Source organism: Bombus pyrosoma, linkage group LG14, assembly GCF_014825855.1.
Source record: "Bombus pyrosoma isolate SC7728 linkage group LG14, ASM1482585v1, whole genome shotgun sequence".
NCBI lineage: Eukaryota > Metazoa > Arthropoda > Insecta > Hymenoptera > Apidae > Bombus > Bombus pyrosoma.
Window position 1 is genome coordinate 3,467,254 of NC_057783.1, and position 19,966 is coordinate 3,487,219.

The window sequence follows — 19,966 nt, forward strand, 5'->3', positions numbered from 1 at the left end:
TTCTTCTTTAGTTGTTCCTATTTTGATTGTCGAAATGTCACTAATTTAGATTATTTTATATCATGTAGCGTAAACTCACAATAGATTTAGTAATTTTACAATATCAAATTATTCGATCAAAATCCTTTTCTCTTTCAAATGCAGATCATAAAGCATTGTTGTAAGCATATGTTACATAGAAGAATCGAATCTATAAAAGTGGGATGGTTTGAGTTATTCTATTTTTATTTTACAGGAATTCTCGCTGGTCATGATAATCGCGTCTCTTGCCTTGGTGTTACGGAAGATGGTATGGCCGTCGGGACGGGTTCATGGGACTCGTTTTTGCGTATTTGGAACTAACTTGGGGTTCATCCCAAGACGTTTCTCAACAGAACCAACTGCAAATCAGCATACAGTATAAGCATTAAATATCACCACTTGGCCACCGAAGTTGGCGTGTCTGTGTCCTCAACGGAGGAGAATTACTCCCCAAGTTCACCGGAGTTGACGTTGATTAGAAAGTTTGGACATCCGCTAGACAACAGCAGTAGAAAGGTCCACGGCAATAGCGGCAGTAGCGGCAACGAATTTAAGAACGTTTTGGGTTGTGGTGGTAAAAAGGACTACCGGAGACGCGTCGTCGATTTAACCTGGCGACGTGGCAAGGTCGGGGATAAAATCACTCGTGAATATCAACGCTTCTAGTATATGAGTATACCGTTTATTCGATATACTTTAACGTACGAATGATGATGATGATGATGATGATGATGATGATGATGATGATAATTGAGAAAGAAGCGTGGCGAAAGGAAGAACGACAGAACGGAGAGGAGCACCAAGGCTGACAGCCATATCTCTCCGATGTCGTGCGCGTTACTTCCTTTTTCTCCTCCCCTTTCTCAAGGACTACTTGACGAACCTTCGAAGAGAACGTGCTGTTGATTATATATCTTGATAGCGTCTCCTCGAAGATCTTCCCAAATTCAAAGGTTGAAACAAGAATCGATTTCCGAGACAACATCCCTCGTTCAGAGGTCTACGTTGTTGGAAACGTTTTATTATGAATAAGAAAAAAGAAAAAAAAGTGGTTCCGAGCGTTCACTGCCGATGAAGCGCCGACATGGCTGCTCCGGCGGTTGATTTTACATTTCTTTTCGACACGCACGAAGCAAGTCGTACCAGGCGAGAACATGATGTGAAAAGAACGAAAAAAAAAGTATGGTCGCTCGTGCACGACACAAAAGCAAACATGATCATCAAAACTATATATACATATATATATTATATATATACGTATGTCGACGAGCAACCAAGATTACGATAATCTCGCATATTGCATTCAACCTACACGCACACCGTACGCACGTGTATTAATACGTACATAGAAAACTACATACATACATTTGCACACAAAACGCGAAATACCGCAAACAAAGGCATCTGCTATTAAGTACATAGTGGGTCATCCACGAGCCTCGACATATAAGTCACTATCTCTGATCATGTTTTCTCTCTTTCTTCCGTTTTCTCCTCTTTCTTTTTGCGTTTCAAATTTCAATTCTCCATTGTCGTGGATTTCCTATCCTTAAAAGGGATGGCTAGTTAAAGAAAATGGGGAAAAAATGATTCACGAAGATTACATCGTTTCTTGTGACTATAATCGCCGAGTTTGCATTAATATCTGTAATTTTTATAGATTTATCCTTATTTATTTTGTATAGACCTTATATGGAGACCATCTTATATACGTTCTTGTGTCTTTTTCTTTTTTCACTTTTTGTTTGAAAAACTGAGTGAATGTTCGAGTTACGGAGATTGTTAGAGAGTGAACGAGTTCAGAAGTAAGAATGAGTGAAAGGTCTCGAAGGCGCGGCCCGTTGCGAATCAAAACAAGAATCTGCATAAAAATCTGATTAAAAATTCTACGGTAATTCCTATGTTGTTTCTTCAGCTTACCTTTCATCGAAATCTGGTTCGTCGCGTATGAAAGGGTATGCTGCTGAACGAAAAGACGATCGACAACGCGAGATAATAAAATGAACAAAATAAAATGTACTTTGCCTCGCCGCGGATTTAATGCACGCTCGCGAGGGACCAGCATGAAGTATGAAGAGAAAGAATATTTAAATGTAACGTGTAATCGTTTAGTTTATAGCCTATCCTCTGTTTCTCCAGTTAGAAAACAGCGAGACCGAGAAGAGTTCCTTCTAACTCTCATCAAAGCAGAACCCTACACCTTTCTCTATTACGTCGGTCCAGAACCGAAGAATCCTCGAAAGTGCATGGAAAACACGTATTCTTCGACGAAACAGTCGTCCCAGAAGTTCCTTTGAAATAGGACCCAAAGAATCACGGATCGAAGCTAAGGACCGCAAAACCAAACTCTCTCTCTCACCCTCGCCGTCCTTTTCGTTTTTTCTCTTCTTCGGTTTCTTCTGATAAGATTTTTATCGTTTCCATCAACCACTTTGTACGATTGTGTTTTTAATTATTATTCTTCGACTTTTTTCCCTTCATCGTCTCCTCCCTCTCTCCTCTCCTATCTTTCTTTTTTTTAATCGCTGTCACCTGTTGTGTTCCTTCCATTGTCATCTAATCTCTGTCCTGTTTTTGTCGAAGAAACTAGGTGTTTAAACTGTGTATGCATTTAAAGTAATAATATTAATGATAATGTTTAATATTAATATTAATAATGATTGTAATTTATAATTATTAATATTTAATATATAAGTATCTAAGAAGATAACGATGAATCTACTTGTTCAGTACCGCAGGATTACGGTCCAATCGCTTTCCGGTGACCACGCTGTCACATCCATTTGTTTTTAATCGGATTCATTATTTCCATATAATATTGTTTTTTCCCTATATTTTATTGCATTCTTATTTGCATTTAATATTTTGGTGATCAACAAGGACGTTATATACATCATGTACGACTTATTGCCATCTTAGTGGTTTAATGTAAATTGCTTTGAAGATATTTTAACCACTGTTGGTTCCTGTTGAGATCACCAACTGTTAAAGAAAAGTGGCCGAGTGAGCCAGTAAGGGAAGCGTGGCTTCCGGAACGCGAAAACCAGCAATTGTTTTCCTAACAGAACAAGTATGTAATCTGATTTAAAAAAGAAAAAAGCTGTTAAAAGAACTATCAAGAGGTCTTTAAGGAGTTTCTAAAGACGTTATTCAACCATTGCGTTACAAGCAGATAGACGAGAAATACTTTTCCTGAACGATAACATTTATAATCGGTTTTTTTATATCACTCTTTTCGACTAATCGCGCTTATGTCACACGCCTCCATATCTTCTAGCGACCAATTAGGCAAAAAATAACAAGATATAACATAAAAAATCTTTTCTCCGCGCCAATACGAAACGAAGGCCTTCTTCCTTCGATTTTTACGATAGTTTTGACGTTTGAAATTTCAAAACAGATATTTTCTTCTTCTGAAAAGAACAGAGATCTTAGTTGTCTGCGTAGAGCATTGCAACGGTGTTCAAAATGGAGGAAGAAGGGTACTTAAATATTTGAAAAGAAAAAGGGTTATAAAACGAAAAAAAAAAAAAAATAATAATAATGGAAACACAAGATCTGTGCTTTTTGTATTTCGTAATTCCGTGGCCTCTCGGAGAGGGCTTCTCGTTTTTGTATTTCGAAGCCTCGAGCCACTGAAGCAATATGGTTTCTTATTCTTTGTACGAATACAAAAAATATATATATATATAATATATATTATATTATATATATATTATACTATATATATATAATATATATATATATATATACTATCGACGAATAGTCATACAAAATTAACGATTTATTAAGTCTCTAGTCATAGTAACGACAAAACGCAAGAATAAACCAATTAGAAAAAGGAAAAGATATGAAAGAAAACGCAGTGATTTGTGTAAGTGGAGCAGTTTGTTATTCATTTCGTTCTTTTCTTTACTATTCCCGTTGGTAGTTCTCCTTGTCCGTGGACAAGGATGCGAGTGCTGGTTTTGAATCGTTTAGTTAATCGAACGCATAGGGGAACCGTGATAAAATATCGGATCGATTGTGATATCAGGAACAACAGCATGAGAAAACAAGTGAAGGAATAGATTTTTTTTTTCTGAAGTCATAATAAGGTGAATAAAAGTACTTGGAAAAAATGAAACGTGGCGTTTTGGTTATTTTTTTACCGCTCGTTTTCTTTTTCTTCGCCATCATCCCGACCTCTCGTAAATAATTTTTCTCATTCGACGTTTCTCGCCTATTTTCTTTTCTTTTAATTTCTCGTTCGTTCGATCGATGAGAGTCCCCGGCGAATACTTTTGGGTCCTATTTCAACGTGAAAAAGCGGCGAAACACACAATGAGAAACGAAGGAAAAGGAAGAGGTGGAAAAACTAGTGGAACTCATTTTAGTAAATTCTTTTACGATGGACGATAAGAAGCCATTAGCAATACTGCCTCTTTCGAAATACGAGCGAATATAAAGTACGATATATATAAATATAATATATAGTGCGTGTATATTATGTACAAAAGAACACTTAAATGACGCGTGATACGCTGTTTTAAGTGAACGAAACGCCAGGACATAGCCAAAGAACGCGGAAAGTAAAGTGGCGGCAGCTGATGGAAAGCGGAAGTGAGTTTGCCAAGAGGTGAATGGAAAAAATCGGAAATATATTCAAAAAGGAAGGTATATACATTCATCCAGAAACTTACAAAAAGATAACTAAGAGGAAGGATGTCTTCGTTGTTAAATGATAGATAGTTACAAGGATTTCTCTCATCACTTTTTATATAACGATAATAACAACAATAAAATAATAATAAATTATTATCGACGGCTAGACTAGCTCTCATTTGAGTAATCATCCTTCGTGAACGACGTCTTCACGAGGCACGAAGTCGGCGTTTCCCGCGTTTTTATCGTCTTTAAGAACGTAGGGGAAAATAGACCTTGTTCTTCACCCGACAAAGAAAAAACGGCTAAGGTAGATTTTTCATGGACTCGACAGAGAGATCCTTGTTCTTGTTGTAACGCGTTTCGAGCCTCGTGGGTGCCCCTGTCAATCGTCATCGTCATCAATACGATACGTCATAAGAAAGAATCGTTTTCATAGATGTAAGAAGAAGGAGAGGCGAATGAAGAGACTACGGAAGAACCTTCGCTGTACGAAGAGGATTTTCATAGGAAAATTTCTGTGTGTTTTTGAGGATGGATGCAACTCAAAAGATCCATGTATCAGAGTGTGACAAGAATCGGTATCAGGTGAAAAGTTCGTGGGTGGAAGATGGCTGTCCTTGAAACGGTTCTTTGAAAGTCGAACATTCCGGAGGCATTCGCGCTATCCATTAAGTAGCTAATCAAGTTTAGAAGAAAAAAAAAAAATAAAAAACGTGCGACGTAGTGTGTTTATTCAGAAACTGCAGTTAAGGAATATTGCCTGATGAATGTTTCTCGTACACGTAGCTATCGCCATAGCTGTATCTGTATACCGCCTCGAAGTTTTTTCAATATAGAGAAAAGAGAATTGTGCGTAGAAATCCAAAGAGACATCGCAATCGCGAATCGACCAAAAACCGCATTCGACATCGAGAGCGAACCTGGCGTGATTTCTATGCGAGACTGAAGTCATCAAAGACTCCTGTTAAAGATTCCTCTTTTGCGTTCTTTTTTCGTTCTTCTCCTCCCATGCCGCGTGTACACGCAAAACGTAGCAAAACATCTCTATAATCCATCAAATATACAAAACGCATACCGCTGGCATAAACACACCTACACACTAAATATACACATGTACACATATGTTCACGTTGCATTCTATTCATTCGATGATCTGTACATAGTGTGTTCGAGAAATCGATCGCGAAATTTCTCAAGGAACGTGCACCAGCGAGAAACACCACTCCCACGATGAACGATCGATTGTTATAATTCATTGTAGCGCGTCGCAAAAGTGATTCCCCGACCGTCGCAGAGGGGAAAAAGCTTTGGAATTTTCGCCTTGAATTAGTTATGAGATAATTAGCGTGCTCATTGTGCGAAGATTCGTTTCATTCTTTTTCCCTCTGGACACGGTCGGACGAAATGGGATCGTCGTCGAATTTAATATCAAACTCCGAATCGATTTTTTCTATTACTTCATCCGAGAGTCTCGCCCCGCGAGATTCTCTCCTGAGCCGCGCGAGATGAAGAATATTAAATTTGAAGACGAGACGGATGAAAAAAGAAAAAAAAAGAAATAAAAACCATCGGCGGGCCAAGAAACAAGCATTACGCATCCTATTAGTCAGATCCATTTCTATTGATACTGTTGCGAATAGTCTTACATTGTTTATCTTAAGATTTTAACACTGTTTACAAGATAACGTTTTTCATAATAATTGTTCTCGTATCTCTTTTGTAGACATTCTACGACGAGTACACTTTGTATGACAATTTCGTTCGAGACCCTCGCGGGAGAACAAGCGACTACGCATTTTCACTTCGGTTTCCGATGCGAGATTTTACCATGGGCTCACGAATATACGAGAATTACGAAAGAACAGGGCCAAAGAAATAGCTGAAACACACACAGATAGAAAGCACAAGAAAAATTCGATCACTTCGAATTTACTTTCTTAATTTATTACAAGCTTTAGACACTCGCATATATATACATATATATATATATATATACATATATATTTCGTACATGTGTAAATGTACGACGATTTTTACTATTTTATTTTTCTTTATTTTTTCCATGTACAAATTGGTTGCTTCGCACAATGAGATGCCATCAGTTTTATCGGGATTCTTCAGATTTCTCTTCCTCTTGACAATATTTTACAAGCTTCGTATGAAATTTGTCTTGGAGACGGATTTTCTTTACCGATTCTCCGTAACATTTGAGACAAATGTCCTTTCGAGAATCTGACGATTTTTATCTACTTCGGCACGTCGCGAGTCGTACACGTAGCACGGCGTAATTTTCCTTTTTCTGCTATAGCCGATCGAATTTGCAATCACGCCGATCCATTCTGTCAAATGTTATTATATTGCTGATAACGATTGAAACGTTTGCAACGAAAAGAAGGCAGTTGCAGAGAGAAAAGTAGACCAAGTTGGGGCTGTTTGAATAAAAGTAAATAATTTGTCTTGCAGCTTGCCAAATTCCCTTACAAATCATTTTTAAGCGATTTTTGTTGGTTTATTCGGAATTATAGGAAAGTAAAACTGCCTTCTTACCGTAGACTCTTCAATTCTCTATTATCACGTGTAATTCATACGATTCGCTATCATCGTCATGAACAAATATTTTGCCCACCAGTAGTCTGATTAAAAAATTTCTTTTCGCGCTACTTTGAAATCTTTCGTCAAATATTATCGTCGAATTTCTTTATGGTTCAATCTCCGGTACAAAATATCTTAAATCATCGTTTGATTTACGATTACAAATATACTTAGCGTTTTGTGATCAATCACGATACAACGGTTCATCTTACATATCTTCGCGGAGCACATTTATATTTTGATAACGTTATTTCTGGAACATTTCGTTGAACGTTTCGCATGCAGTGACGCGAAGACACCAACGCACGATGACAATCCTCTTTAAAGAGAAAACAAAAGTAACGATTGTAGTGTAAAGACGAGTAGCATTCACGAGAGTCGCGAGGAACATCGTTACACTTGCAACAGTGTACAAACCGTTTAAATTATAGTAGTTGGAAGCGATATATTGTGGTAATGAAATTGGTCAGTCTACAATTCTCTTCTATTTATTTTAAATCAGTTAAAACGAAAGGATAAATTGTTCCTTAATACGATTTCAAACGTGTCGTACTTGCTTCCTTATCGCGTTAAAGTATAAAGATATTATAACACAGCATGCGAAAAATGAAAGTTGTGTTGCTGTCATACTTACGAGACGTATCTTAAACAGCTTGGAAAGAGCAATTATTATAACGCGTTTTTAATTTATCTCGCTCGTCGTTGTATTACAAACGACGGTACAAATTAATCTCAAATATATCGTATCTGTCTACTATATATTTACATTATGGAAAACGGAGTGACACGCGAAGAAGACTCGTCTGAAATTAGGGATCAAGAGTACGCGAAGAATCAACGGGTTCGACGTTATTTTTCTCGGACTAGAATACAAAGAAGACTGATAAGCGTTCGAACGAGAGGAGTTCGAAATTTGTTCGCCAGCTGTTCCTTTATCGAAACTCGATTAGGAAACTCGTAGCAGAAGCTACCCTTTTTGAAGTTTCGTATGTAATGATACGTTTTAATGGTTACAACATTGTGGAAATGGTATCATGAAAAATGAAACTGAAAAATTAAAATTGGTTCTAGAGAACAACCATACTGATTGTACACAAGGAAAGTTCAAATTAATTTCATAAATTTAATAGTTGTAAAAATAACTTGCATTATTGCCCCACAAATTCGTGTTTTAAACAAACACGATTCCTCTATGAAATAATTACGGATACATTTACGACAAATTGTATTTAAAAATTTTATTAAAGAAAATTCAGATGTATCGAACAGAAATTCAAATGCTAGAATTCATTGAGAAAGAATGTATGCAGACAAGGGTGATTTTTGTTACGAGTTCTTCGTTTCTTCACGACGCGATTGCAAATTCGTCGTATCTGTCGTGTTCTCGGCGGACCACGCGATGAGTCCGTCGCAATTTACGTTTTCATTCGATCGCGCTGTTCGATTTTAAATATATCCAGCATAGAGAAAGGAAAAAACAAAAGTGGATCGCCCATTTTCTCTCACGAAGTCGCCGTTATCAAGCTTCTGAATCGCAAAAACGAGGATAGAAAAATTCTCAAGGGAAGAGAAAGGGAGTTCAGAGCGGCGAGCTTCTCGAAAACTTTTTTCAATAATAACCCGAGGAAACTCTTTAATACTAAACAAAAAAAAAAAAACAAGTATAGACGTTAAGGTACTCTCTTTCTGTAACGTAATGTAAGCCGTAAACGTGTAAGGGCTGTCATGCATTAAAATAATGAATTAAACTGCGGCAGGAATAACAGCAACCTACACTATAACAATACGATAGTAAGCAAAAGTAAACCCAAAGAGACGTATACACGACGTGGCCAGGAAGAGTCGTTCGATGATCCAAAAAGAAATAAAATAAAATTTGATCTGTATCTTTACGATCTCTGTTTAATCGATATTCGTCGATACTCAAATAGATCTGTTTTTTTTTCCTCGAGTAAAATCTCTGTTTCAGGTCTCTGGTCGTCGAAAACCACTTCCTCGGCACTCGGTATAGTTCAGAAAAATAACTTACAATTAGGGAGCAACCGAATGCGTGCGTGTGTGAAAGCGAAAAAAGAAAACACGGTACGAAGAGATTTTACGAATTACGTATGAGAACGTTTGATTTCGTCTGGTCGCGTGAGAAAATGATCGATACGAGAGTGGTAGAATGAGTGGGAGAGTTTGAGACGGGGAAAATGGACATTTATAAATCTATTATTGTAATAATTATAGAAACAGTGGAGTATAATGTATCTGTACGTTTCTTTACTTCCTGCGGTGAGTCAGAACAGTAAGGTAGTTCTTAATTGTAAGAGCACGCGAAATAAAAAATACGTCGTATAGCATATATTACGAGGTAAAGCGAACGGAAAGGGGAATGGTCGAACAGAAATAAACGAGATACAAAATACTAACAGTGGGGATGTGAAAGCGGATAAATGTGTCTGAGAAGAGTAATACGAGGGAAAAAGCAAAATGGAAAAAAAAATGAAACAAAAGGAACAAGAGGAAGGTTCGACGCGATCTTGCGACGGAAGGAAAAAATTTTCATTCCGATATCATCCTATATAAACGTATAAAAAAAGTATCACGAGCTTTTTGCCAAGCTTTGCGAGGGCGCCAGGATGTTCGTTTGAAATTCGGGTGCCCTCGAGAACGACGAGAACATAAGAACGTCGGAGACTATTGTTTCGTTTGCAAGCAGCCGATTGTCACATAATTACAGATTAATTATTCTTACTATTAATTATGGTTCACCAGATCACCGCCATCATCGTTATTATTATTATATAATTGATGTGAGTGTGGACAAAAAAAAATAAAGTGTACGTAGTAGAAGGTCCGTCTAACTTTGCTATCCATCGTTTAGATTATTCTTCTCGTCAAATGTTTACCATATTTTCTTTTTTCTTTTTACAGATGGATCGAAATCTGATTTTTAGACTCGTGATTTTTTTTCGACGCACGAATAATTGGAACGCAATAATTCGTTTACTTGAATACAAAGTAACAGAAATACAGTCGTACAACTTAACTTACAGAGTCTACGATTTTTTTTTTCTTCTTCTTTCATGGTATATGAAAAGTCAATTATTTTCAGATTTTCTTTTTTCTAAATACTAACATTTTCTCAAAGCTTTGTGTGTTTCAGTTTCGATCTTCCTTCAGTTTTCCTGAACCATCTGCATTTCCAAACTTTTCCTCGCTCTACCAACGTTTTCTATCCCTGTATCAAGAATTTCAACGCCCTGACTCCTCTTGTTATCAATCGACGATAATCTTGCGATTTCTTCTATTTTTACGGCAGTGTTTTTCGAAATATCTGAAACTGTTTCGGCGATTGAACCTGATTCAGATTTGTCATCGATACTCTTCGTGGGATCAACGTCCTTATGCTTATTTTCCTCCAAAACCTCTGCTAACAGGTTCATGAAAAATCTCCTACTATGATCAAGATCCTAAAAATAATATCATCTCGAAAATTGTAACAAAGTGAAAAGATACCAACGAAGGTAAGAATATAAAATTGAAACTAATTTTCATTACTAACCTTTTTCTGATTACTGACAGGGGAAGACCGTTCTAGCAAAGATTTTCCTTTCGCCATTGCTTCTCTGGAAGTCTTCATCAACCTCTCGGCCGACCTTTTTGCTCTTTTTCTCTGCTCCTCAGTTTTTGGAGCACTTATGCTCTTTAATATCTTATCCTTAAACGCTGCGTCCATTCCAAGATCTTCGAGATGAACAGATAGTTCTTCAAGTTTTTCTAATTCGTCTACGTTTGTTGAATTTCCTGAAATCTCCTCGATCAATGGTTTTGTTTGTTCTTCTTTCGACTGTTTGGTCTCCCTTGACGATAGAAGGTCGTCTGTCTGTTCGTTGCCAATTGCCCTGCTATTTTTTACAAAATCTGGCTCGATTAGAAGCTTTCTTTTACTGTTCATCTGATCCAAGTGATTGCAGAATTCTTGATAGAGATCAGTACACATATTTGACGAATGCTTCTCGGAGCTACGAGATTGGTCTAGAAGCTGGGTAATCGATGCCATTTCTGAAATAAAATCGTTTTTGAAATGTAGGGAGTTTTGCGATTTTTTGATATTTTACTTTATAATCTAATATAACTATAACTACATTTAATAACTTTAATTTTTGTTTCCTTTATAATATCGACTAGAATTGACACGGTGCAGGACATAAAGAGTTAAATAGCACGGAAATCATAAGACAGAGGATTAACATTTACCTGATCGTCGGTCAGTACACGAATCCGATTTTTTCGTACTTGCTCGATCATCTTCGAGATTTTGAACGCTCGAAATGCTATTCGGCTTCACGTGAGATTGTTCACGCGAAGAAATCATTTTCTCCTCCGAATTAACCGAATTTTTCCCACAACGAAAATCAGGGTTTAAGTTCACAGTTGTGAAGTTTAAGAAATCCTCTTGACTACTCTGTATCTTCCAATTTCCCTCTGAATTTCTGTTTGCTATCAAGCTCTCTATGCACTGGTTGATCAGAGGCGATTCCTTTTTTACAAAGTTCTTTGCCTCTTTCATGAAATGCCGTCTACACTTTTCAAACACTTCACTAGTCGTTCTCTCATCGCTCCTGTCTTTTTCGATATCCACTTCTTCGATTAGATGGGATTTTTTGCTGACTACATCCAGATATTCGCAATCTCGCGACCTTTTATGCGATTTAGACGATTGACTAGACTTTTCAACGCTCGAAGATATTATAGGACCGTCGGACGTGGTATCTAGCTGTTGCATTTTGTTTTGCACTCCAGTAACGCTTGAACTATCAGAAACACATTCAGAATTATTTTCTTTTACGATATTTGTTCTTGTATCTCCTTCCTCGTTAATTTTTTCATAATTGTTAATTACAGTTTTCACAGATTCACTCTCCGATTCTTCGTCGTCATCGAGCAATGTGGCATTCGCAGGATCCGTACCCGTGATTTCTATACGAACAGATTTGTTCTGAAAATTCTCTTGATCTGAAAAAATTATATCAGTACAACTGGATGACCGTGCTGTTTCTTCGACAGCTTCCTCTGCTTCTTCTAAAGTCAGCAATTCGTGAGAACTAACGGACTTTGACATTTTTTCGCGTTTATTGCTCGAATCTCTATACTCCATCTCGTTGAACAGAGAATTGAATAAACCCGAGGAACGATCTTCGTTGCCTTCTTTCTTGGCAGATTCGCATAGCACAGAAGCATCTTCATTTCTAGGATAAGATTTTACATTGCTCAATAGAATCGTGGGACACGTTTTTAGATTTAATAAATCGTAAACACCTTGCGAAGATGAAACTTCCTTATTTTCTTTAGTTTCTTCTTTATTTGAAGCTTCTGAGATTTTTTCTGCCACGTCCTCGATAATTTCGATCTTTTTAACATTCTTCGATCTTTTACTTTCTTCTTCTCTACTCTTCAAAATCTCCTTCACTTTTAACTTCCTCTCCTTCGTGTTCCACCATTTAAAATCTTTTTCTTTACTCGACGAATCCTTTCCTTTTTCTTCGTTATCTCTATCAGATTTTATTCGAGCGTTAATTTCCTCTTTCTCACCCCACAGTCTTTTCACTTCGCCATTTTTGAAAACGATCTTATTGTCTTCGATAAATTTATCCACATCAGCGCAGAACTCTTTCATGTCTTCTCTGATGCTACTCAGTTGACTGGTTAAAGGATGTGGTTCGTCTTTTCTACGATAATTGTCCAGGATATCTTTACACAGAGGTTTATCCTTCATGTTATTTACGATATTCTCTTCTTTCTCGTTTCTGCCATTCGGCCACTCCAAAATATTACAACAAACCGACGAATCCTTAAATGATTTTTCTTCAGCTAAAATGAGAATAGGACGTTAACAATTATCTACTGTTAGTCACCAAGACTATGTTGCAGAACAACTTACTGATTAATAATATTAGTGAATCGATAAGTAACAAATTGTAGGTTATAGATTCATCTTTTACAATTTTGCATTGAATAGAACCATTGAACGATTCGTAAAATTTCATTTGTTTTGTTACTACGTTCTGTAACTTATTGCCATTACATAAGGAAATATGTTTGTATTGGTAATTTGTAAACATCGGATGTTTCTGTATTTATGGGAAATTAAGAATGTACGCAATACACAAAAACACAAAGCACATAGGTATGAATTTACGGTTTATCCATTGTTTACCAATTTCCAACATGTCAAGCTTGATTTGTAAAAACTTATGACGATTTGTGACTCGTAAAATTTCACTGATACTATCGAAAGGGCCCAAGCAAGGAGGGCATTCTCGAAACGCTTTGTGACTTTCAACCAAGTGTTTCTTGTCGCGGTAATCGTATTCGGAATTGGTGTGTAATTTACTATCGTCGTTCTTCTCCCGCTTACAGCACGGTGGAGTAATTTCGGTCTCGTTGGTCGTCTCCAGGACAAGTTTCTCGTAATGGGCCAGTTCTCTTCCAACAGAATAACCACCTGGTAGGTCGTCGCTACATCGTTGATCGTCCAAAATTTTCGTCCCGAACCTTTTCCGTTCTGCGTCTCCTGCCACGTATTCTTTCGTTTCTTCAATCTCTTCTACTAACTGTTTCGGCTGCTTACGTGTCGTGGCCTTCAAAAAAATATACAATCCAAGAATATAAAAAATTGCCAATGAATGTAGAATGTTAGAAGACAGAAGTTTACTATTATTAATATATAATATAATATATACGTACCTGTGTTTTCCAGGGTAACAATATTTCCTTGCCAAGATCGCCGGAGGCTGTTCTTCCTTCCTCCGCCATTGGCCTCCTTCCGTCACTTTTCTCGATTCCTTTTTGCCCAGTTCCATCATCCTCCACCTCGGCGTTCTCCACCTCTTCGTCCGATGACGAGGACGCGGACGAGCTGTTGGAGGATGAGGTACCATTCGACTTTTTCTTCTTCTCCAAGTTGAGCTTGAACGTTGATCAAGCCGGCGTAAGGGGTTTCGCGTGGTGAATGATCAAATAGTGGATGGGACCGATATTATTCGAAGCACGAATTCTGTATCAGACCTTGACAAAACTAGTTCTTACCAGTTCGTCGCTCGTGCAGACAAGCGTGGTCGTGGCTACTTCTTCGTCCTCCTTCGTCTTCTTCTTATCCTCCGCCTCCTTTTCGGACGTCCCGACCGGTTTGTACAGCTTCCTTTTGTTTATCAGGGCTTTCGAGGGCGGGCGCAGGTCCGCAAGTAAACAGACATTCAATGGATAACAGATTAGATAAGTTTGCAACTACGCTATATCACAGTTTATACGATCTTGTCGAGCGACATGTAATTGGGCCACTTGTTTGCCAAATCAGTTAACACGAACAAAATAATAGAGAAAATTAATGAAATTATATATGACAAGCGTCGATCAAGTGCTTGACCGTTTTGCACAATTAAACTAATTTTACAAGTCATTGGTTACAGACGAACCCCCTCAGAAGCTAAATCGATTATCTTCGTCTTTTTGTTGATTTTGTATTTTCATTACATAAATACATGATTAAAATTTACGATGGTTATGTTACTTTTATAGTGGTGGAAAGTTTTTCTATTGTATCTTGAAAGTATGTAGTTTTGTTAGTAAAGTCCAAGTATGTATTATATTTAAACGTCGTTAGCTTCAAAAGAAAGATCGCGAAGATGATGGCTGAGTGTTCAAGGTTCGGAAAGCGTCTTTCGTGCAGAAATGAAAAAGTTCGAAAAAATCGAGAGCGACCGTTTCGTTCAGGAGCCAAACAAGTCCTATACATCATCTACCTTTCGATTTTTACTCACCTTGCACGCTATCATTGATTTTCTTCTGCTCCGCCTCGATCCAGCGTTTCCTCTCAGCTGCTTCTTCTTCGGGTCCTCCTCGCATCCTGTCTTCGTAACAGTTTCGTTAGCTTGTTACACTACATCGACTCTATATTTTCATTCCTCCGTAGAAAGTATTATAGTACGAGTAATTGTATCAGTAAATTGAGTAAATTTAAAGCTCTGATCGATTTAAAAGAAAAATATCATTATCAAGTACGATTGTTCAAATTAATCGTCACTTACCAAGCTTCTGCACAGGCACGATCTTTTGGGAATACAGGTCTGTCATCTAGATACTTGAGGTTTCTACACTTCAAGATCATGGTCTTGCGATACAGTCTGATCTTCTTTAGAATTGGGTTGCCCATCAAAGATACCACGCGCAATTCTTTCATATCTCCTAGGATCTGAATAAAGAAATTAACAATTTATTTTCTTAGATCTATATTCCACAATATTTCCAAAATTTACATAGCACGTTTATATTTTATTTCTCCAAGTAGCTAAATTCTTAAAATTTATACATACAAGAAATTTCACAAAATCTATACGAGAAAGCTTTCCAATTTATTTCCTTCGGATCTATATTTCTACGATCTATGTAAAAAGAAATTCGCATTTAATGTTCCCAGATACAAATTTTCCTGAAATTTACATATATTACAAAATTTTAGATTTATTTTTCCATGTTGCCATAATCTAGGTGTAAAATTGTGCAATTCATTCTCATAAATCTAAAGAAAACTCTAAATTCATGTTTTCGACAAAAATTCTTCGACCCATTATTATTCATAAATCTCACGCGAAACGTAACCAGTCATAAAATTTCATGTGTTTGCTGTTCGCTTACTCAATCTGCTCTATGTGTCTCCGATATATAGAAAAAAGAAAGAAAAACAAAATTACTCGAGATCGTTTGTGTTACAAAACGCGCGACCACTTTCGTAAAACGTTAAATTACATCACTGGCGTCCCATGAACACCTGAAGCAGCCGTCGAAGTGACGCCAGAGCCACACGATTGAGGAAACATAACGGACTCACATTAACGACTTCGTCGGTGTCTATCCTGTTGTGAGAAATATCCAGTACCGAGAGGCTATCCAGCAATCGGAGGTGCTCAATGTCATTGGTATCTTGTAAGTAGTTGTGCGACAGGTTTAGAGTATTCAGGAACTTGAGGCTATCTGAAAGCAGAGGCACGTCAAGGTCAAGGTCATCAAGGATACCAGCGTCGACTCGAATCACCGAGATTCTCGATCCTCCGTATAGTGTTGTACGAGAGGTTCAAAGTGTCTAGCTTCGTCAACCATTCGAGATTCTCGATTTTATTGATCAAATTGTTATGGAGATAAAGGCACTTCAACTCGCTCTGATTCTCCAGGTTCGCGATCTCACGGATACCGTTGTTCTCCAGCCATAGACATCTTAGGCCTGTGTATTTCTCCAGATTCTCGATGAATGAGAAACCTGAAAAGAAGCTTCCTGGTGTAAAAGAAACATTATAATTTTTAAAGATATTTAAAACTTTATTTAGACTTTTCAAGAATCTTGTAAGACATTTCTTCTCTTATATATAGGGATATATTTCTGTGTTATCGAGATTTTATTAATTTTGATGCACGCATGATGTGGTAAAAGTAATTTTAATAATTTTAGTACGAGAAGCACGTAAAATTTAACATTTTTTCACGTCGGAATTTTTAATTACTTGTATAAGATTAACCTTTGTAATGAAGATAGAGTACGTCATTCAGATGAGGGGTTTGGTACAGTTTATTCATTTTGCAGTGCTTCTTCAAAAACTCCTCTGTCATCCTGCGATCAATTACCATTTACTTTACCAAACATCAAATTGTCATATCGCAGAATCATCGATATAAGTACATTTACAAATTGCATTGCTCTTGCAACTGTACCTGACACCGTGTTTCTTGGGGTCGAAATCGTAAACTTTTCCTTTTATGTACGTTCTCTCCGGTTGTTTGTAGAATTGCCAAAAAATCGAGTCTTCTGTATCTTCGATAATATCTTGGACAATTCCTCTGATCGCCGTTTCTGACGTTGATTTTGTATCACCAGCAGTTTCTTTCGAAGTTCCTGATTTATCGACAGCATCGTCAGTTTCGATTTTCTCTTCAGTAATATTTTCAACATTTTGTACACTTTCTTCTTCAACAATATTTTCCAGATTCTGTACAATTTTCTCGTCAATGATCTTTTTAATAGTCTCTTCTTCCATAGCATCTTCAAGTTTTTGTTCGACTTTTTCTTTAGAAATGTTTTCAAAATTTCCCACAAGCTTTTCTTCGACAATATCTTCTAAAGTTTCTTCAATTTCTCCCTCGATATTTCCTACGTTTTCTTCAGTTTTAGACGAACCTTCGCCTTCGGTAGATTCTTCAGCTTCTCCTTCTTTAGGAATACCTTGAAAACACTCATCTAAAAATCCTACACACTGTTCCGCCACATTTTCCACATTGTTTTGACTATCTGTGAATTTAAAACTTTCAGCTACTTGATCTTCGATCAAAGGAATCTCGATATCGTCGTTCGAATTTTTGTTAGGTTGGCTATTAAAACTTTCAATATTCTTTGCTCTCACGAAAAGGTTTCCAATCTCATTAAATTCCATCGCTAAATCCTTGAAAATCTCGTTTCTTCTATTTTCTACCTCCGCTTTCCCTTCAATTTCGTCTTGTATAAATTCTTCTGGGTCTCTTGGAATAACTTGCAGACATTCTTGCAATGATTCTGCACGACGTTTCACCTCGTCTTCCATATCCTTTTGAGTATTCTTCATCTTAAAACTTTCAGCTACTTGATCTTTCGTCAAAGGCATCTCAATACCATCCTCTTCCTTCGATTCGTCTAGACTTTCGTCAGATTCGCTATTATACTGTTCGATAGATTTCGTTTCTGCAACAAGCTTCTCGATCTCGTTAAATTCAACAGACAGATCTTTCAAAGCCTCGTTTTTCCGATTTTCTATCTTTGCTTTCCCCTCGGCGATCTTTTTCAACTTTTCCTGCACTTCTTCCTCGGATCTTGGACAATCTGCTTCCGTGATCTCTGCCAATTTTTCTAAATATTCTTCCGGAGAACCCAATTCTACGAACTTCGTTCCCTGTCCTTGACTTGAACGTACATTTTCCGTAAAACTTTTTACCAAATCTTCTTCCGATTTTGGTTCTTTCGTAGATTGATCTTCTGCTTCATTCGTTGTCGCTTTTTTATCATTTTCGGTAGATTCTCCGACAATTTCTTCCAAAAGCAATGGCTCTTTATTTCCTTTATTCGAAAATATGGAAGTTGGTTGTTCCAAAGTAGCTTCAAATTTAGGTTCTTTCATACTATCTCTAAATTTAAAATAAGCAGAAATATTCACATTAGGCGAAGAATAAACCAGATTTCTTTCGTCTTCGTCATCCCAGTCGCTTAAAAAGTGTGAACTATCTGACATCTTGTTCGCTTCTTCGATCAGTTCTTCATTACTGATATGAACAAAATCATGTTTCTGATTTTCCTCCATTTCTATATTTGCTTCCTTAGTTCGATCATCGATCGTTCGATCTTCTGAATCACAGTCGATATTATTTCCATTTTTATCGTTTTCGTTTGCGATATCTCGATGAGTCTCCTTGAAAATATTTCGTTCGCGATTTATCTCGATCAAAGAAATTTTATCGGAGACAACAGTGGGATGGTTGTTATCTGTCATTTGGTCAAGTCTGTCAAGCTTCTTTTCACAAACTTCTTCAAACGATCGCTGGCGATAAGACTTGGTGCAACAACTATCGTTTTCGTCCAGAGTCATAGATTCACCTTCTTCGGCATCGTCAAAAGTCAAAGTGTCATCCATATCGCTGTCGCTGTCTTTCTCAGCTTTCGTCGAATTGTAATAAGACAGATTTTCACAGGTTACATCGAAGATCGCGTTACAATCGAAATACGACAGCCAATTGGAATCGTCCTCGTTATCGACTTCCGGTATAGATTCGAGGGTCGATTTGTTCGCTTGGTCGTCTGATGTGCTTTCGTTCTTCAACGATTCTAAGGTAATTTTTGTGAGAACGTCGGATGACGAGGTGGATAGAACTTCGAAATCCACCGATGAATCTTCTGGTACCTTTGAAAAAATTGGTAATTTGATTTTCTGAAGTATGAAACAACGCGATATTCTTACAATTAAATTGCGAGATAAACTGCTTTCAGTTTTATATGACTAACTGAGAATCGTAGTGGTGCAGGTAAAAGTTTAAAGAATATTAATGAATCGTGCTGCTCATTTGCTAAACGTGTCATTCATTTAGGTTCGTAATTAATCGCTACGCAACCACGGACGAGATACAGTGACTCGCGAAAAATTTTGACGCTCCTGGAAACTTTTTATCCTGGAAACTATTATCCTGATTGTATTCGTCAAATTTGTAACGGATCTGAAAAGTGTTTATAAAAGTTAGAAGATATTTATTGAAAGCATACGCTTCGCGACGATCATCTAGATGTTCGAACGTTCAGTTGTTTGCTATATCAATAAACGACAATATGTAGTGAGATAGTCTTTAGCGCTAATTATATAATAACTGCTATTCATGCTGTATGACAACAAATGTTTTGTAGCTTCTATATACATCTTCGAATTGGTTTCAAACTTTACTATTGTAATCGCGATAGTCATACTCCTTTACAGTGCCAATGAAATTTCAAAATGTTTCGTACAATACGCATAATGTATGCATACAATTGTTATACATTTTATATATTTTTCCAAGCCACTGTATTTCGCGGTATAACGTTTGAGAGTTAACCTCTCCTTTTATCACGTCAACTTGTCACTTTCTCCTGTGCGTTGAATTAAAGCAATATTACCAA

At 37.2% G+C, this 19,966-nt stretch overlaps 2 protein-coding genes and 1 long non-coding RNA gene across 13 annotated transcripts in view; 2 read left to right on the top strand and 1 right to left on the bottom strand.

Moving 5' to 3' along the window:
- The window catches only part of LOC122574662 (guanine nucleotide-binding protein G(I)/G(S)/G(T) subunit beta-1), a 25,418-nt gene extending 15,320 nt beyond the window's left edge, over positions 1–10,098 (top strand). For all 5 annotated transcript variants that reach the window (XM_043742514.1, XM_043742513.1, XM_043742509.1 and 2 more), the window contains one exon: positions 236–10,098. In XM_043742514.1, coding sequence (XP_043598449.1) covers positions 236–342 — 107 coding nt within the window. In that variant the 3' untranslated portion in view covers positions 343–10,098. The remainder of the gene's footprint in view (positions 1–235) is intronic.
- LOC122574657 (dynein axonemal assembly factor 1 homolog) overlaps positions 9,322–19,966 on the bottom strand; it is a 10,790-nt gene continuing 145 nt past the window's right edge. The window contains exons 2-13 of the mRNA XM_043742485.1: positions 17,011–19,220; positions 16,818–16,909; positions 16,340–16,561; positions 16,136–16,278; positions 15,336–15,499; positions 15,069–15,154; positions 14,338–14,465; positions 13,996–14,217; positions 13,643–13,889; positions 11,506–13,119; positions 10,811–11,310; positions 9,322–10,718 (exon numbers count right to left, since the gene is read on the bottom strand). Of these exons, the coding sequence (XP_043598420.1) occupies positions 10,425–10,718; positions 10,811–11,310; positions 11,506–13,119; positions 13,643–13,889; positions 13,996–14,217; positions 14,338–14,465; positions 15,069–15,154; positions 15,336–15,499; positions 16,136–16,278; positions 16,340–16,561; positions 16,818–16,909; positions 17,011–19,220 (5,922 nt within the window). The 3' untranslated portion in view covers positions 9,322–10,424. The remainder of the gene's footprint in view (positions 10,719–10,810; positions 11,311–11,505; positions 13,120–13,642; positions 13,890–13,995; positions 14,218–14,337; positions 14,466–15,068; positions 15,155–15,335; positions 15,500–16,135; positions 16,279–16,339; positions 16,562–16,817; positions 16,910–17,010; positions 19,221–19,966) is intronic.
- Positions 19,248–19,966, top strand: part of LOC122574663 — a 14,395-nt gene continuing 13,676 nt past the window's right edge. For all 7 annotated transcript variants that reach the window (XR_006319120.1, XR_006319122.1, XR_006319126.1 and 4 more), the window contains exon 1: positions 19,248–19,938. This is a non-coding gene — a long non-coding RNA (uncharacterized LOC122574663). The remainder of the gene's footprint in view (positions 19,939–19,966) is intronic.